Genomic DNA, 19,756 nt, shown 5'->3' with positions numbered 1-19,756 from the left:
AGGAATTTAAGCAACAGTTCCAAACCTTTTGCTAACTCCTGATTCTAGGGTGACAGCATTTGCTGTGTCCACTTACAGTGGGGTCTACCGGACCTCTGCCCCAGCCCAGCCCAACCCAGCCCTGCCCTCTGCCCCCAGCCCCAGATCTAGGCCGCACCTCTGTGATCCAGTTCATGGTGGTTCTTCTCGTCCTTCACTGTCATGTGGGCCTGGCTGCCCAGGGCTCCAAGTGCCAGTAGCCCTGAGCTGCTCCCTGTCACCGGGGGGATCCCTGGAGGCTGGAGGCCTGATGGGTGGGGTGGCAACTGGACCGGGGGGCCATGCGTGGCATGGGAGAGGTGCTGCGCCTGGAGCTGCTGTTGCTGCAATGAAGTTGGTGGTGAGCACAGCTGAGCAGATAAGGGCAGGGGAAGCCACAGGCTTCCTTCATGTGGCAGCAGGGGGAAAAGTCCCTCAAAACCTTTGTCCCCAGCTCAGTCCACATGCTGTATTGCTAAAGGAATCTGTTAATGGACTGCAATTTAGATACAATATTTATGTCTTCAAACACTCCACCTGCCCCCCACCCAATTCAGGATAGAACTTCCCCATGTTTAAAAGTCTAAGATAAATAAGGCATGCATTTAAAAACTAGTCATCAGGGATCCCTCTCAGTAGAGATCTATTTCTAAGCTCCTGGTAGTTCATGTTTGCTCACGCTTACATGCCTTCAACATTAGCAGCCAACATATCCCTCCCCCCCCCCCCCCCCCCCCCCGAGCCCCTATGGCAGGGAAGGCTCCCTAACACAGACACACTCCAGGCCTGCCTTTGAGCGAGGGCCGGCTCCAGCAGCCAAGTCCAAGATCAAGAGAAGGCGGTGGCCTATGAAATGAGAGCTAATGTCACTGGACATCAGAGTGAAGAAGAGGGTAATAAGAAGAGTGGAGTCTTCCCTAACTGGGCAACTCAGAGATTAGAGCAGTCCCAATATGCCAAGGTTGTGGGTTTGGTCCCCAGTTAGGACACATACAAGAATTAACCAAGGAATGCAAAAATAAGTGGAGCAATAAACCTATGTCTCTCTCTCTCAAATCAATAAACAACAAAGAAAACAATGGAATCTTTAGAAACAATGCAGGATGCAAACCCCAGCTCTGGCACTTATTACCGTGTGACCTCAGGTGTGTTACTCATTAAGTGATCTCAGAACAGTAGCTAACATTCACCAGAGGGCTTGCAATGTCTCCCCTCTGTTCTAAAACCTTGACCTGATTAACTCAGCATTATCAACAACAGCAACAATAACAGTCCCTAGCTAAGGAGTTTGGGTCCCTGCTCCAGACACCATACCCCTTCCCAGCCTAGCCTCGGGGTCCTCTCTTTCCCTCTCCCTCTCCAACACCCAAGGGGTTGGTTTAGGGCAGCCTTAGGTCTCTCCCAGCAGACAGGTCAAAATGCCCTTTACCTTAACATTCCTAAGCTGGGGCTTTGGATGTGCTGGTACCCCCTGTACATACATCTTTCTTCTCAAATAGCACAACAGGAGGGAACCAACATTAATGAGTGCCTGGGCATTTCCAAATATTATCTCTGACCCTTCCAATCACCTGGCAAAGGAGGGGTTGTGCCCATTTTTGCAGAAGAATAAATAACTAGAAAAGTCGCATCTCTAGTAAGTGGGATCTAGGCTCAAATCTATCAACCAGAAACCTCATCCAGAGAATATTACTAAGGAGGACCCCAAAGCAAGAAGAGTTCTTTGGGACTGTGGGGGGACAAAGAGCAAAAGTCTGATAAGCTTGCATGTTAACTGTGGCTTTGGGGCCACTGCTGACCCAAGGCAAACACAGTGAAGGCCCACAGTTCTGATTAAAGGTGAGGCTCCAAGAGGCAGTATTTGAGGTCAAAAGTTACCTACCCCGCTCTCCCACAGCTAAGCTGTAAACTGCCAACCTGGTCCACCCCAAAGTTAATGGCAACCACAGCTACTATCTCACTCCTGGCCCAGAGGGCTCATTTCTCATCCCTGGGAGAAAGGCTGGGACTTGCAGCTAAGACCTGGGATGTCTGTTGCTGGGCAGTTTACAGAAGCTGCTGTTGGGTACTGAGCCCAAGATGCTCAAGCAGGAAGTAAGTGCAAGTACCGAGGAGCTGGGGTTACGGAACCCAGTGCAGAGACCCAACCCAGCAGCTGAACTCAGCTTTCTGGGACTGGATGGTAGAGTTCCCCCACCTTTTCTTTGTAAAAAAAAATATATAATTTTTATATTACAAAAGTAATACATGCTCAATGTCAGAAAATATCACAAATAAGTAGAGATTTACATTTTTTTCTAAAAATCTTACCCTTCAATCCCATTCCCTAGAAAATCAACTGTTCATCTGTCTAGATTTTCCTTTATGGAAATCCATAAATTTCAAATGTGTTTCTATACAAATGGGCTCTTGTTAACTTTATTGCTATACAATTGAATTTTAATTTAGGGGTTACAAACAAATCAACATTTCCTTTTTAATGGCTGCATAGTATTCCCTGTGGTTGAACCATTTGACCTTTTTTTTTTTTTTTAACCTCAGCTGAGTATATTTTTTCCATTGAGAGACAAATTGATTAGTTGCCTCCCACATTCACCCTGACTGGGGGCCGGAGATTGAACCCTCAACCTTCCATCTGTAGGCTAACCACTAAGCAAAATTGGCCAGGGCTGGACCACTCAATTTTATCTAGATGCCCAGTTTTAAAATGAGTTTCTGCTGGGGGCCCTGTGGTTTTAGAACAGTTGCTGGTAGGCCCTCCAATACTACTAGGGTTTACTATTCAGTAAAATTCCAGAGAGCAAAAATGGAGGTATTTAACCTACTCCTTTCTGTGCATGGCCAATAAGATTGCTGGAGGGAGAAGGGAAAGAGGAAGGGAGAGTGGCTTCAAAGAAGTAGCTCTGCTGCCTGGGAACAAGGCTAACTCCTCCACTCGCAATTCTGTGTCTATAGAAAGAGCTTACTGAAGATTCGTACCCATGGAAACACCCTGATGAGGTAAGGTCTGCCCTTTGACCCAACCTTCTAGGCTCATCTTTCAAATGCCTTTTCCTCTAGAAGCTCCAGTCCTCCCGGTAAGCTTCTCCCTTCTAAGAGTTCTAGCAGCTCAGACTTGAAATCAGGCAGACTAAGGTGGACAGGCAGATCTCCTTCACTAGTTGAGACCTAGATGAGTCAGTGGACCTCTCTGACTCAATTTCCTCATCCGCAAAATGGGAATGCAACCCATTTCTTCAGATTATGCAAGGATCACATGCTTTACTACATGACAAGGCAAAGGAGGTGCTCAATTAACATTAGCAAAATCTATAACTGGACTGCAAATATAACTATTTCTTTCATCTTTATATGTGACTTCCTGTGGCTTCCAGAAAAACAGAGACCTTGTTTTATCCATCCCAGCACCTCAAATGTGGTGCCTGGCATGCTTGCCAGGAAAAGGTAAACATAGAGTAAGACAGCACAGTGGTTCTGTCCAAGAGTGACCATCCACTTCCCACATCCATGCCTCCTCTCCAAGGCCCACTTAGATGCAGCTCCAACTGTTATTTGGGACAAGAAGCATCAGTGTGGCTTCCTGCTTCCTTCCCTGTAACATGAACCAGTGAACCAGCATCAGAAACTTGAAAAGCAGAGGATTGCAAAACTGTTGCGCTTCCAAGATTGAGGGGTGGTTTTTGCCGTTAGCATGTCAAGCACAAGTGTCTCCTTTACAAAGGAGGAAAGGAAACTTCCATGGTGCCATTTACTCCTCATCTTCAAGTATGGGAGCACTGCCTACACATCCAGGTCTCCTCTGAGTGATTTGAAGGCAGTCAAAGTGGCCTGACAGGCTCCAGGAAACAGGAACAGAAGAGGTAGCCTCTGAGGCTTCCTTCTGTCACAAACTAGAGTGGTGAAGCCACTAGCATGGGAGCAGATGCCAAGCACTGGTTGGGCACAGCTCTGCTAACAACAGTCTTCGTTACAACAGACAGTGAAACAAAATTTTCTCCCTAGTGGGGCAGGGGGAGCCAGCTGGCAATCCACAATGATCGGATGATCCGTGCATCTCACCACCCCATTCACAGCCCAGCCCCTCTGCAGGCAGGCAGGCACGGCCCTACTCAGGCTGCATTTCTACCCCCTGTGACATCCCCAACGTCAGAGGACAATGTGCTAAACACAGTACCATGTGAGTGAGAGGATGGCCATATTTTCAATTGGGGAAGAAGAAATCAAGTCCATCGTCTAAGGAAAGCCCTGAGCTGACCACTCTTCAGCAGCCTGACTCCAGTTACTATTCCTTCTAACTCCAGGACTTCTCCATCCATGACTCCCGACACCAGCTCCACCTCAAACCCCAGAAAAGGGCCTAGAAAACTGGACCAAGCCCACCCGCGAATGCTCCTTCTACCCCTTTACCATTTCATACCAGAACACAAGCATGTCCAAGAAAGTGTCCTGTAGGGCTTTTGTGTCCCTATCCTCCACACATGTGCCAAGTGCCTGTGTCCTGGGCTCAGGAGGTATGGCCACATACAAGCGAGGCCACTGGGAAGACTGTTTGTAGAGTATATGTAATTGGATTATGCGTATCATGCTCTATGTTTTTGCGAGTTCATTTAATGCTTCACTCCTCAGGTTCATGATTTGGGCTAAACTTAGTGAAGTTCTGTGTTCTCTAAGTGCTTCCAGAGCCATGACCCACTGAGGATGCCCACCAAAGCAAGAAGAGCCCTGACTGCATAAAAGAACACATCCTGCCCTTCAAGGAGAGGGAAGCATCCCCAAGCCTCTGCTTCTCCTGGCTGGTGGACCCATCGCTGGTCCCCAGTTCAGAGATGGGGTCAGGGTCGGTGAGGCTAAGGGACTCTGCCATAAACAGCCAGAGCCAGGACTCAACCCAGCATTACTTGTCTCCACGATGGCCTCCTGGAGGAAAGAAACGATATATTCTAAGGCCTACTTTCTCACCATCCTTCTTCCTCATGTAAAATTCAATCAACTGCCCAGCTGGTGTGGCTCAGGGGTTGAACGTTGACCTATGAACCATGAGGTCATAGTTCAATTCCAAGTCAGGGCACATGCCCAGGTTGCGGGCTCCATCCTCAGAAGGGGGCATGCAGGAGGCAGCCAATCAATGATTCTCTCTTATTGTTGATGTTTCTATATCTTTCTCCCTTCCTCTCTGAAATCAAGAAAAATACATCTTAAAAAATTCAATCAATTGAATCCAGCTCAACAACATCCTGGAGTGAATTCAAGAACCTTAGGTATGGCTTCACCACTCTAGTTTGTGACAAAATAGATACAAACTCCCTTTTTCTCCTCCTCACCCCCCACTTTAGTAAAGTGCATGTAACAGTAGGGGGTCTGTAGTAACTGGGTCCTGCCAGGCCCTGACTAACAAGGACATCTTCCAGCCTGTCTTCCGTAGATGGACTCAAGTTCCCTGTGGCCTCACAGGGGAGTAGGTGGGCTGGGCCAGAGAGCATGAGCTCCCTGACCAGCCCCCATCTCCTCTCCTCTCACACTAACCTGATGCTGGATCCTGGCCCTTCTCACCAGGAAAGGGAGACCCTAGAGCAGGGGTGGGGGACCTTTTTTCTGCCAATGGCCATTTGGATATTTATAATATCATTCATAAGCCATACAAAATTAGCAACTTAGAAATTAGCCTGCTATATTTAGTCAAACATTTAATTAACTCACCCCCAATGCCTTGGCAGGGCCAGATCAAATGCTTTCGCAGGTCTTTTACAGTCTGCAGGCTGACATTCCCCGCTCCTGCCCCAGAGGTATCTCAATCCACGCAGTAAGTATTCCACTAGCTACAGGCATGCCCAAGCCAGACATACCTAATTTATCTCTCACCTCTCTCTGAGCTGAGCCAAGACATGGCCCCAGAATTCTTTAACTCTGTGCCCAAGAGAGCCCTAAACAACTGACTGAAGCAGGAGGCACATCAGATGAAACTTGCCTAGTTCTCCATCTTTTCCCAAATGGGGTTACTGAGGCCTGGAGGATGAAGCAACTTGCTCAAAGCCCTCCTAATTCCCAGACCAGGGCGCTGAGCCACTTCTCTCTCTAGAGAGGCTGATCTAAGAGCCTCTTTGGACCTTCTCTTCACTGTCCTTTACAGCTAAGGACAAGACATCTACCCTCCTGCCACCAGCCTCGGCCCTCCTGGACCCCTGCCCCGTGCCATCCTTCTCCGCCTCACTTTCTGAAGTCAGCTTAGTTAGCTCCAAGCTCACCTCCCCTCTCCCTGCTGAGGAGGTGAGCCATCTCCTCGTTGACTTGAAGACAAGTCTGGCACCCAGTGCAGCCGGCCTCAGCTGTCCATAATTCCTGTCTTGTGAGGCTCTATCAGGTACAGCGATTGTACGGCTGCCTGCTTAATGACAGGGCGACGGCTGCATTCACTCAGAGCTGCAGAAGCAATTACCTTGAAAATGGGGTCACAGGCCCCACTCATTGGCTTTAATTGAATTCCAATATCTGCCGGGAGCTGCTTTGACCTAACTTGTAGCTTCCTAAATACTACTAAAAGGAAGTGGAGCTAATCCAAGCAGCACTTCTACCCCAATTTCACTCTTTTTTAGAAGTTAAAAAAAATTATTTTCACAAGAGGATTTTAATTCCACAGGGGGAAACAGGGGAAAAGGGGGCCCTACCCTGGCCACTGTAGGGAAGGGAGGGCTCATCCTGAAAAGTGGATGGAGATGAGGAGCTGGAAGAGGAGAAATTCCAGGACAGAACTCACAATGTGCTTGCCACCCGTGATCCCCCTTCTACCACTGTCAGCTGAGCCACAAGATGGAACTGGTCACTGAGGCATAGGACACAGGATGAGGGCTGAGCCCTGGGCTGGGAATTGGCCTCTGGGCCTCTGCCTGGCTTTGCTCCTGAACAGTATATGACCGTCCCTAAATCACTTCTCTCTGAAAAACAAGGGCATTGGCTGGATAGAGCAGTGGTTCTCCACCAGGAGCTGTTCTGCCCCTCCCAGACACTGGGCAATGTCTAGAGACAGTGCTGGATGTCACAATGTGGGGGGCTGCTACTGGCATCCAGTAAGTAGAGGCCAGACTGCTGAGCACCCTCCAATGCACAGGACAGAACCTCCACAAAGCACCGGGTCCCAACACTGGGTTAGATGATCCTAAAGAGACGTCAAACTTTGGTATTATGATGTCCCCCCCTGGGAGTGCCGCCCCCCAAATTCAATGGTTAAAAACACTGCTTGCTCACAGTCCCCTTTCCGAATTCCCCATGCTCCTTGCACATAACAGATAAGGGTCTGCTCCTCCCGCAGTGCTACCAGGACCCGGTCTAACACTTCATGTCCTTCCCCAGCAGCATTAGGAGCTGCCAAGGAGCTCACACCGGGAGTGCAGACCACATAACCATAGTGGATCCCAATGGCATGAGGGAGGGTTGGGACCCATCAGCATCTGTCACTCAGACCTCCGCCGCCAGGCATTTCTGGCCCAGAGAAATGAGCTGGCCCACACCCTCTTTTTACAGATGCAGAAACTGAGGCTAGAGGAAGAAATGAGCCTGCCCAAGGTCACACAGAAAGATCCAGAACTAGAGCACAAGTTTCCAGGTTTCTGCCCCAAAGTGAAAAGCAAAGAGTCACCATCTACCCCACCAAACAGAGAACTCTGGGGCCTGCAATTCCACGTTGCAATAATGACCTCAGTTAAGAAAAAAATAAGGATGAAAACCAACCAGGACCCCAGAATGGCTGACAGCCCCTCAGCCAACCAGTCCACTGTTTCCCATGCCTGACTATCCTTCAGAGTAATCCCAGATCTATGGAAAAGACTCTCTGGAGAATTACCTGGAATCTACATTCTCCCAAAGCCCCCTTGGGGATGCTGACCCAGGTGTCTGTGGATGAGAAGCAGTGCTCTCACCCACCCCCTGCATTTTATCACTTTAGGGACAAAAGGTGAACAGGTACACCCCAAGGGTAAGAACCATGTCCAAAGTCACACTGAAAAAGTGTTTTTGTTTTTTCCCCTCAGATGTTTACCTGAAACATCCTTAGCCTCAACCAAAGTACCAATCAAGAGAAAGAAGCTATTTGCAACCAAGAACTAAAGATGCTAACCAAGTAGGGGCTGGGGAAAGATCTAGCTTCCTCCTTTCACTGAGGGATCAAACCAGAAGTAGGTTCAGAAGGAGCTCTGGAATATGTTTCCCTGTTCCCTTGACCTAGGGGGTCAGGATGACCTGTGTAGGTCCTGCAGCTGGAATTCACAAGGGCACCTGAGGAAAATTCAGCCAGGCAGCTGAGTGCATGGGACAGCAGGGCCCAACCCCAAATTCCATAGCACGCTTCACATCAACAGCACAGCAGAGATAGTTCTGATCCCAGATGGCTAAAGAAAGGCAGACCTTTGCCAGGGATGGGGAACAGAGCAGTCAGGCCCTTAGAAGGCATGAGGAAAAGGTTGGAGACCCCATCAGTCAGCCTGGTCTTAAAGGTGATCTCAGAGCTCATCTCCCTCAATAGTGGGGACACCAAAAGTTGAGGGAGGACAGGGATGATGAGTTTAGAGGTTGATTTGAGACATGTCTTTAATTCAGGGACTGGGGGAACAATGAGGGATCCCACAGGGAGAGAGCCCCAAATGGACCCAAGCCTATGAAATGCTTCAGGAAATGGAGTCCTGGGGCTGCCATTCTTTGAGGCCACCTGAGATCAAAATCGATCTCTGGTTATGATAAATGAGAGGAATAAAAGGGCTATACACACGGTGAGAGGCAGATTGGGGAGTCCACGTACCCCGATGATGGCATTCAGCTCCGTCATGGTGACCTGCTTGGCACGTTCCACAGCTTGCGCCACCTGCTGCTGGTGCTGGAGGGAACGGAAGGGGTTACCTGGGCGGCTTGGGACAGGCCGCCACGCCGCAGAGGCAGAGGAGGTCCACGACACTGGCAGCGGACACAGGCGGGTCGTGGACAGGGCATTTTCACTTTCTACGTTAAATCCTTTTCAATGAGCATGTATTACTTTTGTAATAAAAACTTTATATAAACTGTTTTAAATTAAAATATAAATGAACCAAAAAATGGGTTTTAGTCAACAGCCCCACTCCAACAGACATACAAAAAGTTTTTCCATGCATAAGACTATGAGCAGGGCATCGGAAGACATTACTGAATGATTATTAATGTTCTAAAGCAGTAACAGTATTGGAGTCACGCAGGAGCCTGTTCATGTTGTTAGGAGATGCAGTGGGAGCAGAGTGGTGAGCTGTCGGGATGCCTGCAGTTTACACTCAAAGGATTCAGAAGAAATATATGTGTATCTAAATACAATCAAATCTGTACCTATCTAAATAGAGAGAAAACAAAAACATATGTCTACAGAGAAAGAGAAAGAAAAGCAACATAATGAACCCGAAAGTAAGCGATGAGTCGACTTTGAGTGATGAAGACGTGTCCATGTTATGTTCAACAGCTGCAACAAACGCACCATTCTGGTGGGGGCAGCTATGGGAAATCTCTGTACTTTCCACTCAGTTCTGCTATGAACCTAAACTGCTTAAAAAAGAGTCTTTTTTAAAAACCATTTTTCGGTGTATTCATTTCCTTCAGCCTTGAGGTAGCACCAGCTTCATATGCAGCTGTCTCCCCCACCAGGCGGCAAACTCTAGGACATGGCTATAAATGTTCTTACAAGAAGTCAATCATTTTTGACACAGGGCTCCAGGAGTGAGCTGAGAAGGGCCCAGGAGGGCCATGGTGGGCAGGGCCTGCCCCAGCCGGAGTGAGCTCTGCCAGATGGAAATGGGCCTCACAGGCAGCCATCTGTCCACCCTGTACCAAAGAGCCTCCCGGGAGACGCTTCCACCAGCTCAGCCCCCTCCTCAGGAGGGCCCCCCCTGCAAAGTGGCTCAGAAGGTGATGTGAGCAACCAGGCGTGCCTTTGGCAAGGGCACTGTTCTGAAGGGTGGGGTCCCTATGGGTACTGGCTCCCCTCACAGGGGCTAGGTCTTGACACTGACCGGCTAAGTGTCCTTGTTCCTAGATGTCTCTAGGTGTGGAATTTGAAACACAGGGAAGCAGAGTTCAACTGGATACAGCATGGGGGCACGGAGGCAGCTGCTGCCCATTGCTATCCCAGTGGCAGGCCAGGACCCTCCTCTCTGGTCTCAGATAGTGGCAGAGAATTAGTCCTACCAGAAAAATGAGCACATTGTTCCTCTGACGTGGCTCCCAGCCCCCGAACTGGCTGGAGAAGGCTCTGTAAACCCCAGGTTGTGAACTTTAACTTCAGTCCTATGAACGAACAGGGGCTAGAGCTCTGGTGGGACCTCGTCAGCAAGTGGCTGCTTTGGTAAAAAAAGACACAACAAAAGTCTTACCTCTTGTGACAGGAAAGGCATGATCTGTGCTAAAATTGTGTTCAGTCTCTTCGCAATCTCTGTCTGCAAAAGAAAGAGACCTCATGAAGTTCAGGCAAATAATTCACCACCAAAATGTCAGACAAGTGGAGGTGCAAACTCCCTCAAACCACAGACCCTCCCACCGGCTCATCTTCTCCACCCTCAGGAGCCTCTTGGCTAAATCACAGCATGAAGAAATCTTCCAACTCCCCACCCACTCTGCCTATATTCTGGGGATCTCCAATTCTCTGTCAGAGGTGGTCCAGCTGTCTGGGTCAGAATATAGTTTGTCTCCTCTGGATGGAAGCCCTAATGAAAAACAGAGCAACACAAAACAAGAATGACTCCCCTCCCCCAACACACACACACACATACACACACACACACACACACACACACACACACACCAGTTTCATGCAAGGTGATGTGTGGCTTACAGGGTCTCCTTCACCCCCACTTTTCACTGCTGCCTCTCCCATATATGTGCTGCCTGCCTAAAATCTCACCGTTAACACTATTTTTTTATGGTAAAGTGTCTCCTTTCCTAGAAGCTGCTCAGGAGGGAACTCTTTAGATCCCTAAGGCTTCATTGAAGTTGATCATAGAAAGGCTTATCGATTCCCTACCCCACCTCCTAACATTCCAGAAAACACTACATTTAGAAAAACACCAACTGGTTTTGCCACCCATGTGCTATATGAATGCTGAAAGAGGTTAAAAGAGAGTGGTGCTAAATGGTTAACTGAGGCCAGACAGGGAAGGCCTAGTGCTAATAACAGACAAGTCTCACAATTGCTTCTCTTATCTCCTTCTAAATCCTAAGGCCACTGAAGCTGAGGCCCCAGTACTAGCTTCAGAGCTCTCATTAGCACACAGCAATCTTCCAGAGACAAAACCATGACAACAGCCTTTAAAAATCTGCCATCATCTGCATGTCAAATGATTCTGGATGAGAAATCCTTGTGCACTTAAAAGCAATGCTGCTTGCTGGCTTACAAACAGACCCTGGACCTCTGGAGAATTCCTGGGGCAAATACCCCAACCCAGACACTGAGGAGGACACCTGTGGTTTGTGAGGAGCCAGCCATCCATTAGGAACTGACAGGCTTTTCCAGCCTTGTTGTTCTGGAGCTGCTGGCCACAGTGGCAGGCTCCAAACAGGGAGCCTGCACATCCATCAGTGCCTCCTGGATGGGGCCAGAGACTGCTCCTGTCTTCTGGACACTCCAATGCTCAAGAGCAGGGTCAGGGTTTGGCACTATGGACATCTGGGGTGGAACAGTTCTTTATTATGAAAGGCTGTCCCTTGTATCCCAGAGCAACTGAGTGTCAATAATGATCCCTACTTCCAAACTTCCAGGGTGATGAGGGAGTATCAAGAACCCGTAGCCACATCTGCACATTTGAGGCACACCAACAAGGACATTTTTACACCAGGGCTCCTCAACCTCAGTGCTACTGACATTTGGGGCTGACATTGTAGTTTTCTGTGCATTGTAGGGTTTTTAGTAGCATCCCTAGCCTCCACCTAGTAGATATCTGTCTCTCATAGTGTAAGGAACCTGGAAAGATTACTAAGTAATTATTGTATAAATTATTTTTTAAATAAATCTTTATTGTTCAGATTGAAATTGTTTCTCTCCCCCCACACTATAGCTCCCCTCCACCCGGTTCCCACCCCACCCTCTGCCCTTACCCCCCACACCCTCGTCCTCATCCATAGGTGTACGACTTTTGTCCAGTCTCTTCCCGCACTCCCGCACCCCCTCCTCCCGAGGATTGTCAGTCCACTCTTTTTGTATGCCCCTGATTCTATATTGTATAAATTACTAATCTAGGTAAGTGGGAAGAGTCGACTCCAAAATAGGGTTTTTTTCTCATTTCTGTTCATTTTTTCCTCCCCCAAATCAACTGATAGTGGGGAAGGAGAATGAAGTTTGAAAAGTCAGGGCTGTATATGGCAGGAGTTCTAGAAACAATCAGCCAGCCTGCATCCCTGTCCAAAGCCGCATAGAGCAACAAGGTCACTCAATGGTCATGAATCTCACCAGCTTCCCTGTATTTATTTTTCAGTAGCTAGAGTATCCCCCTCACCGCTGACCTGGGCCTGACCCAGTGTAGACAGCATCTGTGGGAGGGACCGGGTGGATGAAGTGTTGACATATTACTGGGAGGTGGGGTAGGCAGCAGCCAAGCCCTTTGAGAGCCACACCAACCACAGCAGCCTTGGTGGGTCCTGGCTGTGGCCCCTCCCCACAGCCAGCAGGCCAGCAGTAGGCTCTGAACTTCTGGGTCACTCTGGCCTACTTAGCAACTACAGCTCTCACCATCTCTGGGGTAGGTGGTTATGAAAGGGTTCCCAGCTATTGCTACTTCCTCTAGCAGATAGGCAAAGTGTCAGGGTCTTGGTAGTTACAGGAAAAAGTAGCTAAACTTCCCCTTCCCCGCACTCATCAGCTAACAAGCAGCTAAAGGCTTCCCCAGCCTGGGATCTTCTCTCCAGGCCTGGTTGGAGCCAGCGTCTTCTCATTATGAGGAAAAGGGAGCTGCCAGGATTTCAGGTAGCTGTGCCCACTTCAAGGCTTGGCACCAGGCTGCCAGGTGACCACACAGTATCATCAGAGCAAGTTCCCTCTCAGAGTTCCACCCCCCTGAAAGTGGTTTCTGCCTCCTTCACCTGTGTTCCAACATCACAAACAGGGCCCTCGGAACAGCCCACAGACACAGAATGTTCTGGAGGCCTGGGTTTGGCACCCAGGCTCCCTCCTGGGCTTGACCTCAATACAGAGGCCTCAGTTGTGCAGTTAGCACTTTGGTGCCCCATGAGACAAGACTGTACTGGGCTGGGCAGGCAGAGGAGGGTAGTCTTCCACCCAGAGGGCTTTATAATAAACCACAGCGCCCTTTCCCCGCCCTTTCCCCGTCCGGGATTTGTTTGGGTTGGGGAGAGCTGGGGATAGAAAGTATAAAAACTGCATCCCTCCTGGCCCTTCTGGCTGTGCCTGTGCATCACCTGCTGCAGCAGCATTCCCCTTCCAGTCTCCCCAAAGAGTGGACGCAGGGGTGAGCCTTGCCCATCTGCACACATGCCACCAAACAGAGTGGGGTACTCTGGCGAGTCAAAGAATGAACAAGAAAACTATCCACTACGTGATTTTTTTCATAATGATTTTTTTTTTTTCCCTTAGTGAGGGTGGTGATATGATAGCAAGAGGGCAAGTCCTGGAAATAGAGACTGGGCCAGAGAGGACCGACCACTCTTAACAACAGGATAAACAACAACCAACATCCACAGCCGCAGCTCTTCCAAGCATTTTATGTGTGTGAACTCACAATCACCCTAACAGGAAGGCACTTATTAAAATCTCCATTTTTCAGATGGGGAAACTGATGCTCAGCAATTAAGCAACTTCACTAAATGACTTCCTACCAAGAAACCAAATTTCCACATTTCGAGAGAGCTTAGAGAAGTATTTTTGAAAGAAAAACTACCATCAGAGTTAATAATTGACAACATTTCTGATGAGAGCAGCTGTTAAAATAGCATTTTATCCAACTCAAACAACAGTTCCAAGAAGGAAGAAAACAAAAACAAGATGTGTGATTTTAACTATCGGGATAGTCACCAGCCACAAACTGGAAGGAGACCATCGCTGGGAAATTCCTTTTGGCAGCTCAGGGCAGTTATCACTCAGGCCACCACCCTCCATCCTTCCCTCCATCTCAGTCCCACCAAACCACCGCCACCTTCGAGTCAGTCTCGGATGGGAAGCAGAGGAGAGGTGCCTACGGCAGAAAGACTGCTTCCTTTGGAAAGGGTGTGTGGGGAGCCTAATGCTGCTTTGAAAGTTTCTTTTCAAGTATGGTTCAAAGAAGGCGGCTTTTCTGGTAGAAAACAGTGCTGCTCGGAAGGAACTAATCTACTAGACAAGGCACTTCAGAGAAACGTGCACGGAGATCCTGAGAAGTTCTGGATCTTAGCTCCCAACTGGGCACTTGGAATAACATCTGCCCTGTGTCTCTATCGAGATTATTAGTCAAATAAATAGGAAACAAGATAGTGGGGGGCAAGTGTAATTTCCCAACGAGCAATCTGCTCAATGTGCTTTAGGAGTTCCCATTTGCCCCATCATCTCCTCATTAAAGCAGGACCTCTAAGCATCTTGCTGTAAACTGAGGGTACTTGAGCATTCTAAAGTATATTTCTCTCCCAATACACTAGCATCTACTTTGCTGCTGTTCACCACCCCTGGGCCTTAGAACACTAAATTAAGAAGATGGAATCTGCTGATGGTCCTCACCCCCAGCAACCTGTTACCCCTGGCCTCAGCACCGAGCCAGGCTTTGGCTTTTTTTTTTTTTTTTTTTTTTTTAATTTAGCTGACTGCTCAAGGCACAGCTGACAGGCACTTCCATCAGATGGTCTCTCCACTATTTCGTTTTAAACTGCCAGGCAGTTGTACCAGTCAGCTCTTGAGAATGCACCCTTCTTTTTAACCTCAGATAAATAAAAACAAGGAGAGGGAGCAACCTACCACTTTAAAGAGCATGTTATGACTCAAGGGCACACAGAAATGTCCTGGCTTCTATTCCCGGCTCTGCCTCCATCTAGCTGTGTGACTTTGGGCAAATCACTTCCCTCCACTGTGCTTCAATGCTGTTGTCTGTAAAACGGAGGATGAACTGGATAACTTATAAGATCCAGGAGCCACCACTTAAGAGATTAGAATACTAAACATTCTTGAACTGCTCTGTGACATGTCACTTTCTCCATAAAACTCAGTAAGATAGTGCATGGCAAGAGTCTGAAGGAAAGCCACCTGGAGAGGTGGGTGGTTGCTAGGTGGTGGACTAGGCTGGGGCTCAGTCCCAAGAACCAGTCTTCATAGCAGGAACCATTCAAATGTGACCATCAGCGAAACTGCACCCAACTGCCAGAGCACCGATGTCCTAAATCTCTCCCTGTCAAGCCACGGTATGGGTTCTCTGCTACACAAGAAAAAACTGGTTGTGGGCTGAAGACAGCCAGGCAAGACCGCCAGGCAAGACCTATACAAGGTGTATCATTTAGTGGGAAGTAACAGCAATTTCCATGCCTGTGAGACAGCCAAGGGGCTCCTGGTCCACTTTTGCAACAAAAGTTCCTTCCTGGGACAATGCAGAACCCATCTGTAGATGTGTATGAAGAAAAAGATACCTGCCTATGTGAAGCATGAGTTACCCTCCCAAGCCATGTGGAAATGGTGGTTTTCAACTCAGCTCTAGGTCTGACATGCCATGTGTCCTCTGGAAAGACATGCCCACTGGCTGGGCCTCAGGCCACTCTTCTTGAGCATCTGTGTCTGAGGTGGGGACTCGGTCCACACTGGGCTTCTTTAATTTGAATCAGCTTTAACCTGGTTCTCTGACTCAAGTCCTGGGTTGCTCAAAGTGAGTCTGCTCCACCTTGAGTTAAAATCACAGGGGCACAGGGAGAACTTGGGGGGGGGGGGGGGGGGAGATTGTATAAAAGAAAGGAGGCCCCAGCAGCTGGTTGCCACTATCACCCAGCAATAAAAAATTAGAAGAGTCCAGAACAACTTTAAAGTACCCTGTTGCATTTCTAAATTTATAGGCCCTCAATTATTGGACTATAAGATGATATTTCTTGCCAGGCAGTTTCTCCTCAGACCAAGCTGAATAAAGCAAGTGGGTATTTTATTGCTGATGGGACGGAAGTCCAAGGACAGAAAGGGGTGAGACCTCCAGCAAAAGTTGGCATGGCATTCTCAGGCCCCATCCATCCCTGCCACAGGCCCTAGGGGAAAACAGCACCACGGTGCCTTTAAGAAGGGAGCAAATAAATGATCCACTTAGCAGCCAAGGGAGATAATGACCCCTGTTCCTGAAGGGGCTGAGGAGGTTTACATCACAGATCACTCAGTGATAGGTGAGCCTCCTTAACGGCCCTCTTAGCACTGACATATTGATCAAATTATATATAACTACAACACCATTAAATATTTATGCTTCCAAAGAAGCCTGCTGAATTCTTTATGCTGGGAGGGCTTGGTACAAGAAAAGGCCCAGCCCTGGTGTGACCCCGAGGATCTGTCTCCCACGGGAGGAAGTGGAACACTGGGGGCACCAGACTCCAGGTCTTTCACACAGGGTAAGGATGGCTGGAGGACACTAAACATTCACCCTGACCCAACTAGAAAGGCAAGGGAGTCTGGGGTGCTGAGTTTGTGACCTCACCTTCACATGCTTCCCTGAAAGGCATGTGGCTTCTCTTCCTCACCCTACCAGAAATCTCAGATATTTTCTGCCAAGAGTCCAGGGGATAAGGGAACTGGAAATAGTAAGGCTGACTGAGGAAGCGGGGGATGGTGGGGATACACGAAGATTCTAGGCCACTGACCTTGGAAGAATTGACAATGCAAAATCTTGCATTCCAGCAGATATGTCCTGCACTTGGCCTAAGTTTCCGTTTCACGAAGGAGGCAGATTTGGTTCCAATAATATAATCTCAAAAATGAATTAAGTGTTGTGCACAAGTGAGTGCCCCATCCTTAGGAGCATGGTTAGACACCTCTCCCTGGGAGAGACCTGGGCCTAGATGACAGCCAAGCCCAGCTCTAAGACTCTAAGACTTTCATTTCTCAGGCTCTGCGTTTCCATCTACAGGCTTCCTGCTAACAGGATCCAATGATCTTTAAATATTTGTTCATTTTAATTACTTGGTTCCCAAACACATTAAAAGCTCTGCTTGCCTCCCACCCCCACTCCAGGGGACGGCCCTCAAAGAGCTTGCTTATGTGGACAGAACCGGGAAAGACTTTTCATATTACACCTTCCCCCCAACACTGTCCATTCATTCCAGGCACTGCCACTCCCCACTCCATCCCTCCCCTCAGAAAACTTCCTGCAGCCTCCCCCACCTCCTCAGATTCCATTGGCCAACTGGCCACAAGCAGGAAAAATTCTCAATTCCTCCCTTGGGGCTTCCATGGCAAACCCTCACCTAATCCCCCAGGGAACATTATGAAAATCTCCCTTGCCCCTCAACAGGCTGTAAGTCACATTACCCTTGCAGAGGCAGCTCCTTAAATTTTGGGGGGTCTTCCCATGAGGGCAGTACTACAAATGCAACACTGGCCAATACTTTAAAAAAAAACCAAAAAGCAGAGGCTCTCTAGGAAACCTGGGTGGCAGGGGGAGGGGAGACTGTGGGCAGAAACAGAGCCCCATTTTATCCACCTACCACCAAGTTCACAACCAAAGAGCATGTATGTCTGTTCCTTAAAGGGTCAGAGGGTCCTCTCACCCCAAACAAGGATGGCAGGAAAAAAAATCAAAATCAGTTATTAGAAACTTGTTTTTTTTTATAATTAGCTCCCTCCCAAACCCACATCCTCCCAAGTTGCCATCAGTGGTCTAGTAGTTTTCATTAAGAATTACAACCAGGCCTGGCAGGAGTGGCTTGGTGGTTGAGCATGGACCTATGAACCAGGAGGTCATGGTTTGATTCCCTGTCAGGACACATGCCCAGGTTGAGGGCTAGATCCCCAGTATAGCATGTATAGGAGGCAGCAGATCAATGATTCTCTCTTATCACTGATGCTTCTATCTCTCCCTCTTTTTCTTCTATGACAGTGGTCGGCAAACTCATTAGTCAACAGCCAAATATCAACAGTATAACAATTGAAATTTCTTTTGAGAGCCTAATTTTTTTAAACTTAAACTTCTTCTAATGCCACTTCTTCAAAATAGACTTGCCCAGGCTGTGGTATTTTGTGGAAGAGCCACACTCAAGGGGCCAAAGTGCCACATGTGGCTCTCGAGCTGCAGTTTGCCGATCATGGCTATATGAAATCAATAAAAATAGATTAAAAAATAATTAAAACCAAACAGAAAAACAAATTGAACTGTGAATAATGGTTATCAAGGATTTAGAAGGACAATGAGATGAGGCCATAACACTTTACCCTCCACACCTAAATAGGCACAGAAGACAAGACAAGCATAGTTTACTTATAATTTACCTCCAAGCCATTGACCCTGGCTTCCTGCTACTCAGTTCCTTCTTGTAATCCAAGTTCAGCATGTTTACCCAATTTTCCCAAATCTGTTTTATCATCTCTCCTCCTAGCTATCTCTTTTCTCACCTCCCCCTTTCTTACCCTCTCACACTTAAACTATCCATAATGTGAGGGGGGGGGGGGGGGGGGCGGGCGGCGGGAATGCTTCAGCTACATTAAACACACTTTTAAAAAGAGGTTTAAGACACATTTTTTTCTATAAACAACTTTACACTGACAGGCTTCTTTCAGAAACTCGAGAAAGCCAGCCTTCCTTCCTTCCTTCCTTCCTTCTCAGAAAGTTCAAAATGCTATCTGGGGTTACGGAGAGCCCCAACCTGGAACATAATCCTACTCAAGTCTTCCACAAAATAAGTTCCCTGAGGAACGGGACCTTTGGTGTTCACTGAAGCCCACGAGCCCTGCATGCTGCTCATGGGCTTCAGTGAACACCAAAGGTCCCGTTCCTCAGGGAACTCACAGCCTTGTCAATCACACTCCTCTCCCCACCCTGCCATCAGCCCCAATTTAAGAACACAGGCCTCCGTGGCCCTGGAAGTATGCAGGTCATCTTCACACTCCAGTCCAGTCACACTACGCTCTGATGCTTTCATTCCGGTGTTTGCTTGCCCCAGACCCAAATGCCTATTATTTTAGGTCCCTAAAATGAAAATGTCTAAACTGCTTTATGAATAATCAAGTGCTACTTAGGATTATGTTATTATAACCAATAATATTTGGAAGATCAAAATTTCCAAACTCTTTATCCTCAACAAAAGTCTTCTTCCTGAGGTTATTTGGTGGTGGTGGTGGCAGCTGCCCCAAGACCCCCAATCCTACTCTTTGTCACTTACATGGTGGGTAAATAAGGGGCAGCTGGCCTCTGAAAGGACAGGGCAACAGCCACAGCCAGACTCCAGACTCCAGAGCCAACAGGGCTTGCCTGGGCTCTCAGCCCCACCCCTGGTCTCTCCCAGCACGGGGATGTGGCTCTTTCTATACCCTTCAAAGATGCAACTGGTTAAGGGAAGCTTTGGTGACAGTGCAGTGGTGAAGGGAACCTCTTCCCAAAAGATTGGTGCATTTTCAAAGGAATGAAGTTGGCTGGAGTGAAGGGAGGGAGGCATTTGTTCTCAGGCAAAATCTTCAGGGTTGGGTAACTCCCGAAGCGTGGATGAGCCTCCACTTGAGAATATAAATCTCTTCCCCACTCACCCTCCCATTTCAAGAGGGGCCTTTGCACAAGAACAGCCACCTAGAATCTGATTTGAACAGGGCGGAGAG

The 19,756-nt window shown here is 48.2% G+C and overlaps 1 protein-coding gene across 28 annotated transcripts in view; it reads right to left on the bottom strand.

Moving 5' to 3' along the window:
• The window catches only part of TLE3 (TLE family member 3, transcriptional corepressor), a 44,678-nt gene that overhangs the window by 15,509 nt on the left and 9,413 nt on the right, over positions 1-19,756 (bottom strand). For 12 of the 28 annotated variants that reach the window (XR_004991292.2, XM_036457338.2, XM_045587429.1 and 9 more), the window contains 3 exons: positions 10,392-10,454; positions 8,774-8,878; positions 158-362 (listed from right to left, as the gene is read on the bottom strand). Coding sequence is in view for 27 of the 28 variants with exons in the window: in XM_036457338.2 (XP_036313231.1) it covers positions 158-362; positions 8,774-8,878; positions 10,392-10,454 (373 nt within the window). In the remaining variant the exon portion in view is untranslated. Of the gene's footprint in view, positions 1-157; positions 390-8,773; positions 8,879-10,391; positions 10,455-19,756 lie in introns of all 28 variants that reach the window. The other 16 variants (XM_036457301.2, XM_036457345.2, XM_036457362.2 and 13 more) reach the window with 8 other exon arrangements.

Source organism: Pipistrellus kuhlii, unplaced genomic scaffold (genome assembly GCF_014108245.1).
Source record: "Pipistrellus kuhlii isolate mPipKuh1 unplaced genomic scaffold, mPipKuh1.p scaffold_m20_p_1, whole genome shotgun sequence".
NCBI classification, from domain to species: domain Eukaryota; kingdom Metazoa; phylum Chordata; class Mammalia; order Chiroptera; family Vespertilionidae; genus Pipistrellus; species Pipistrellus kuhlii.
The sequence above is the reverse complement of the archived record's forward strand: the minus strand, read 5'-3'. Positions and strand labels throughout refer to the sequence as shown.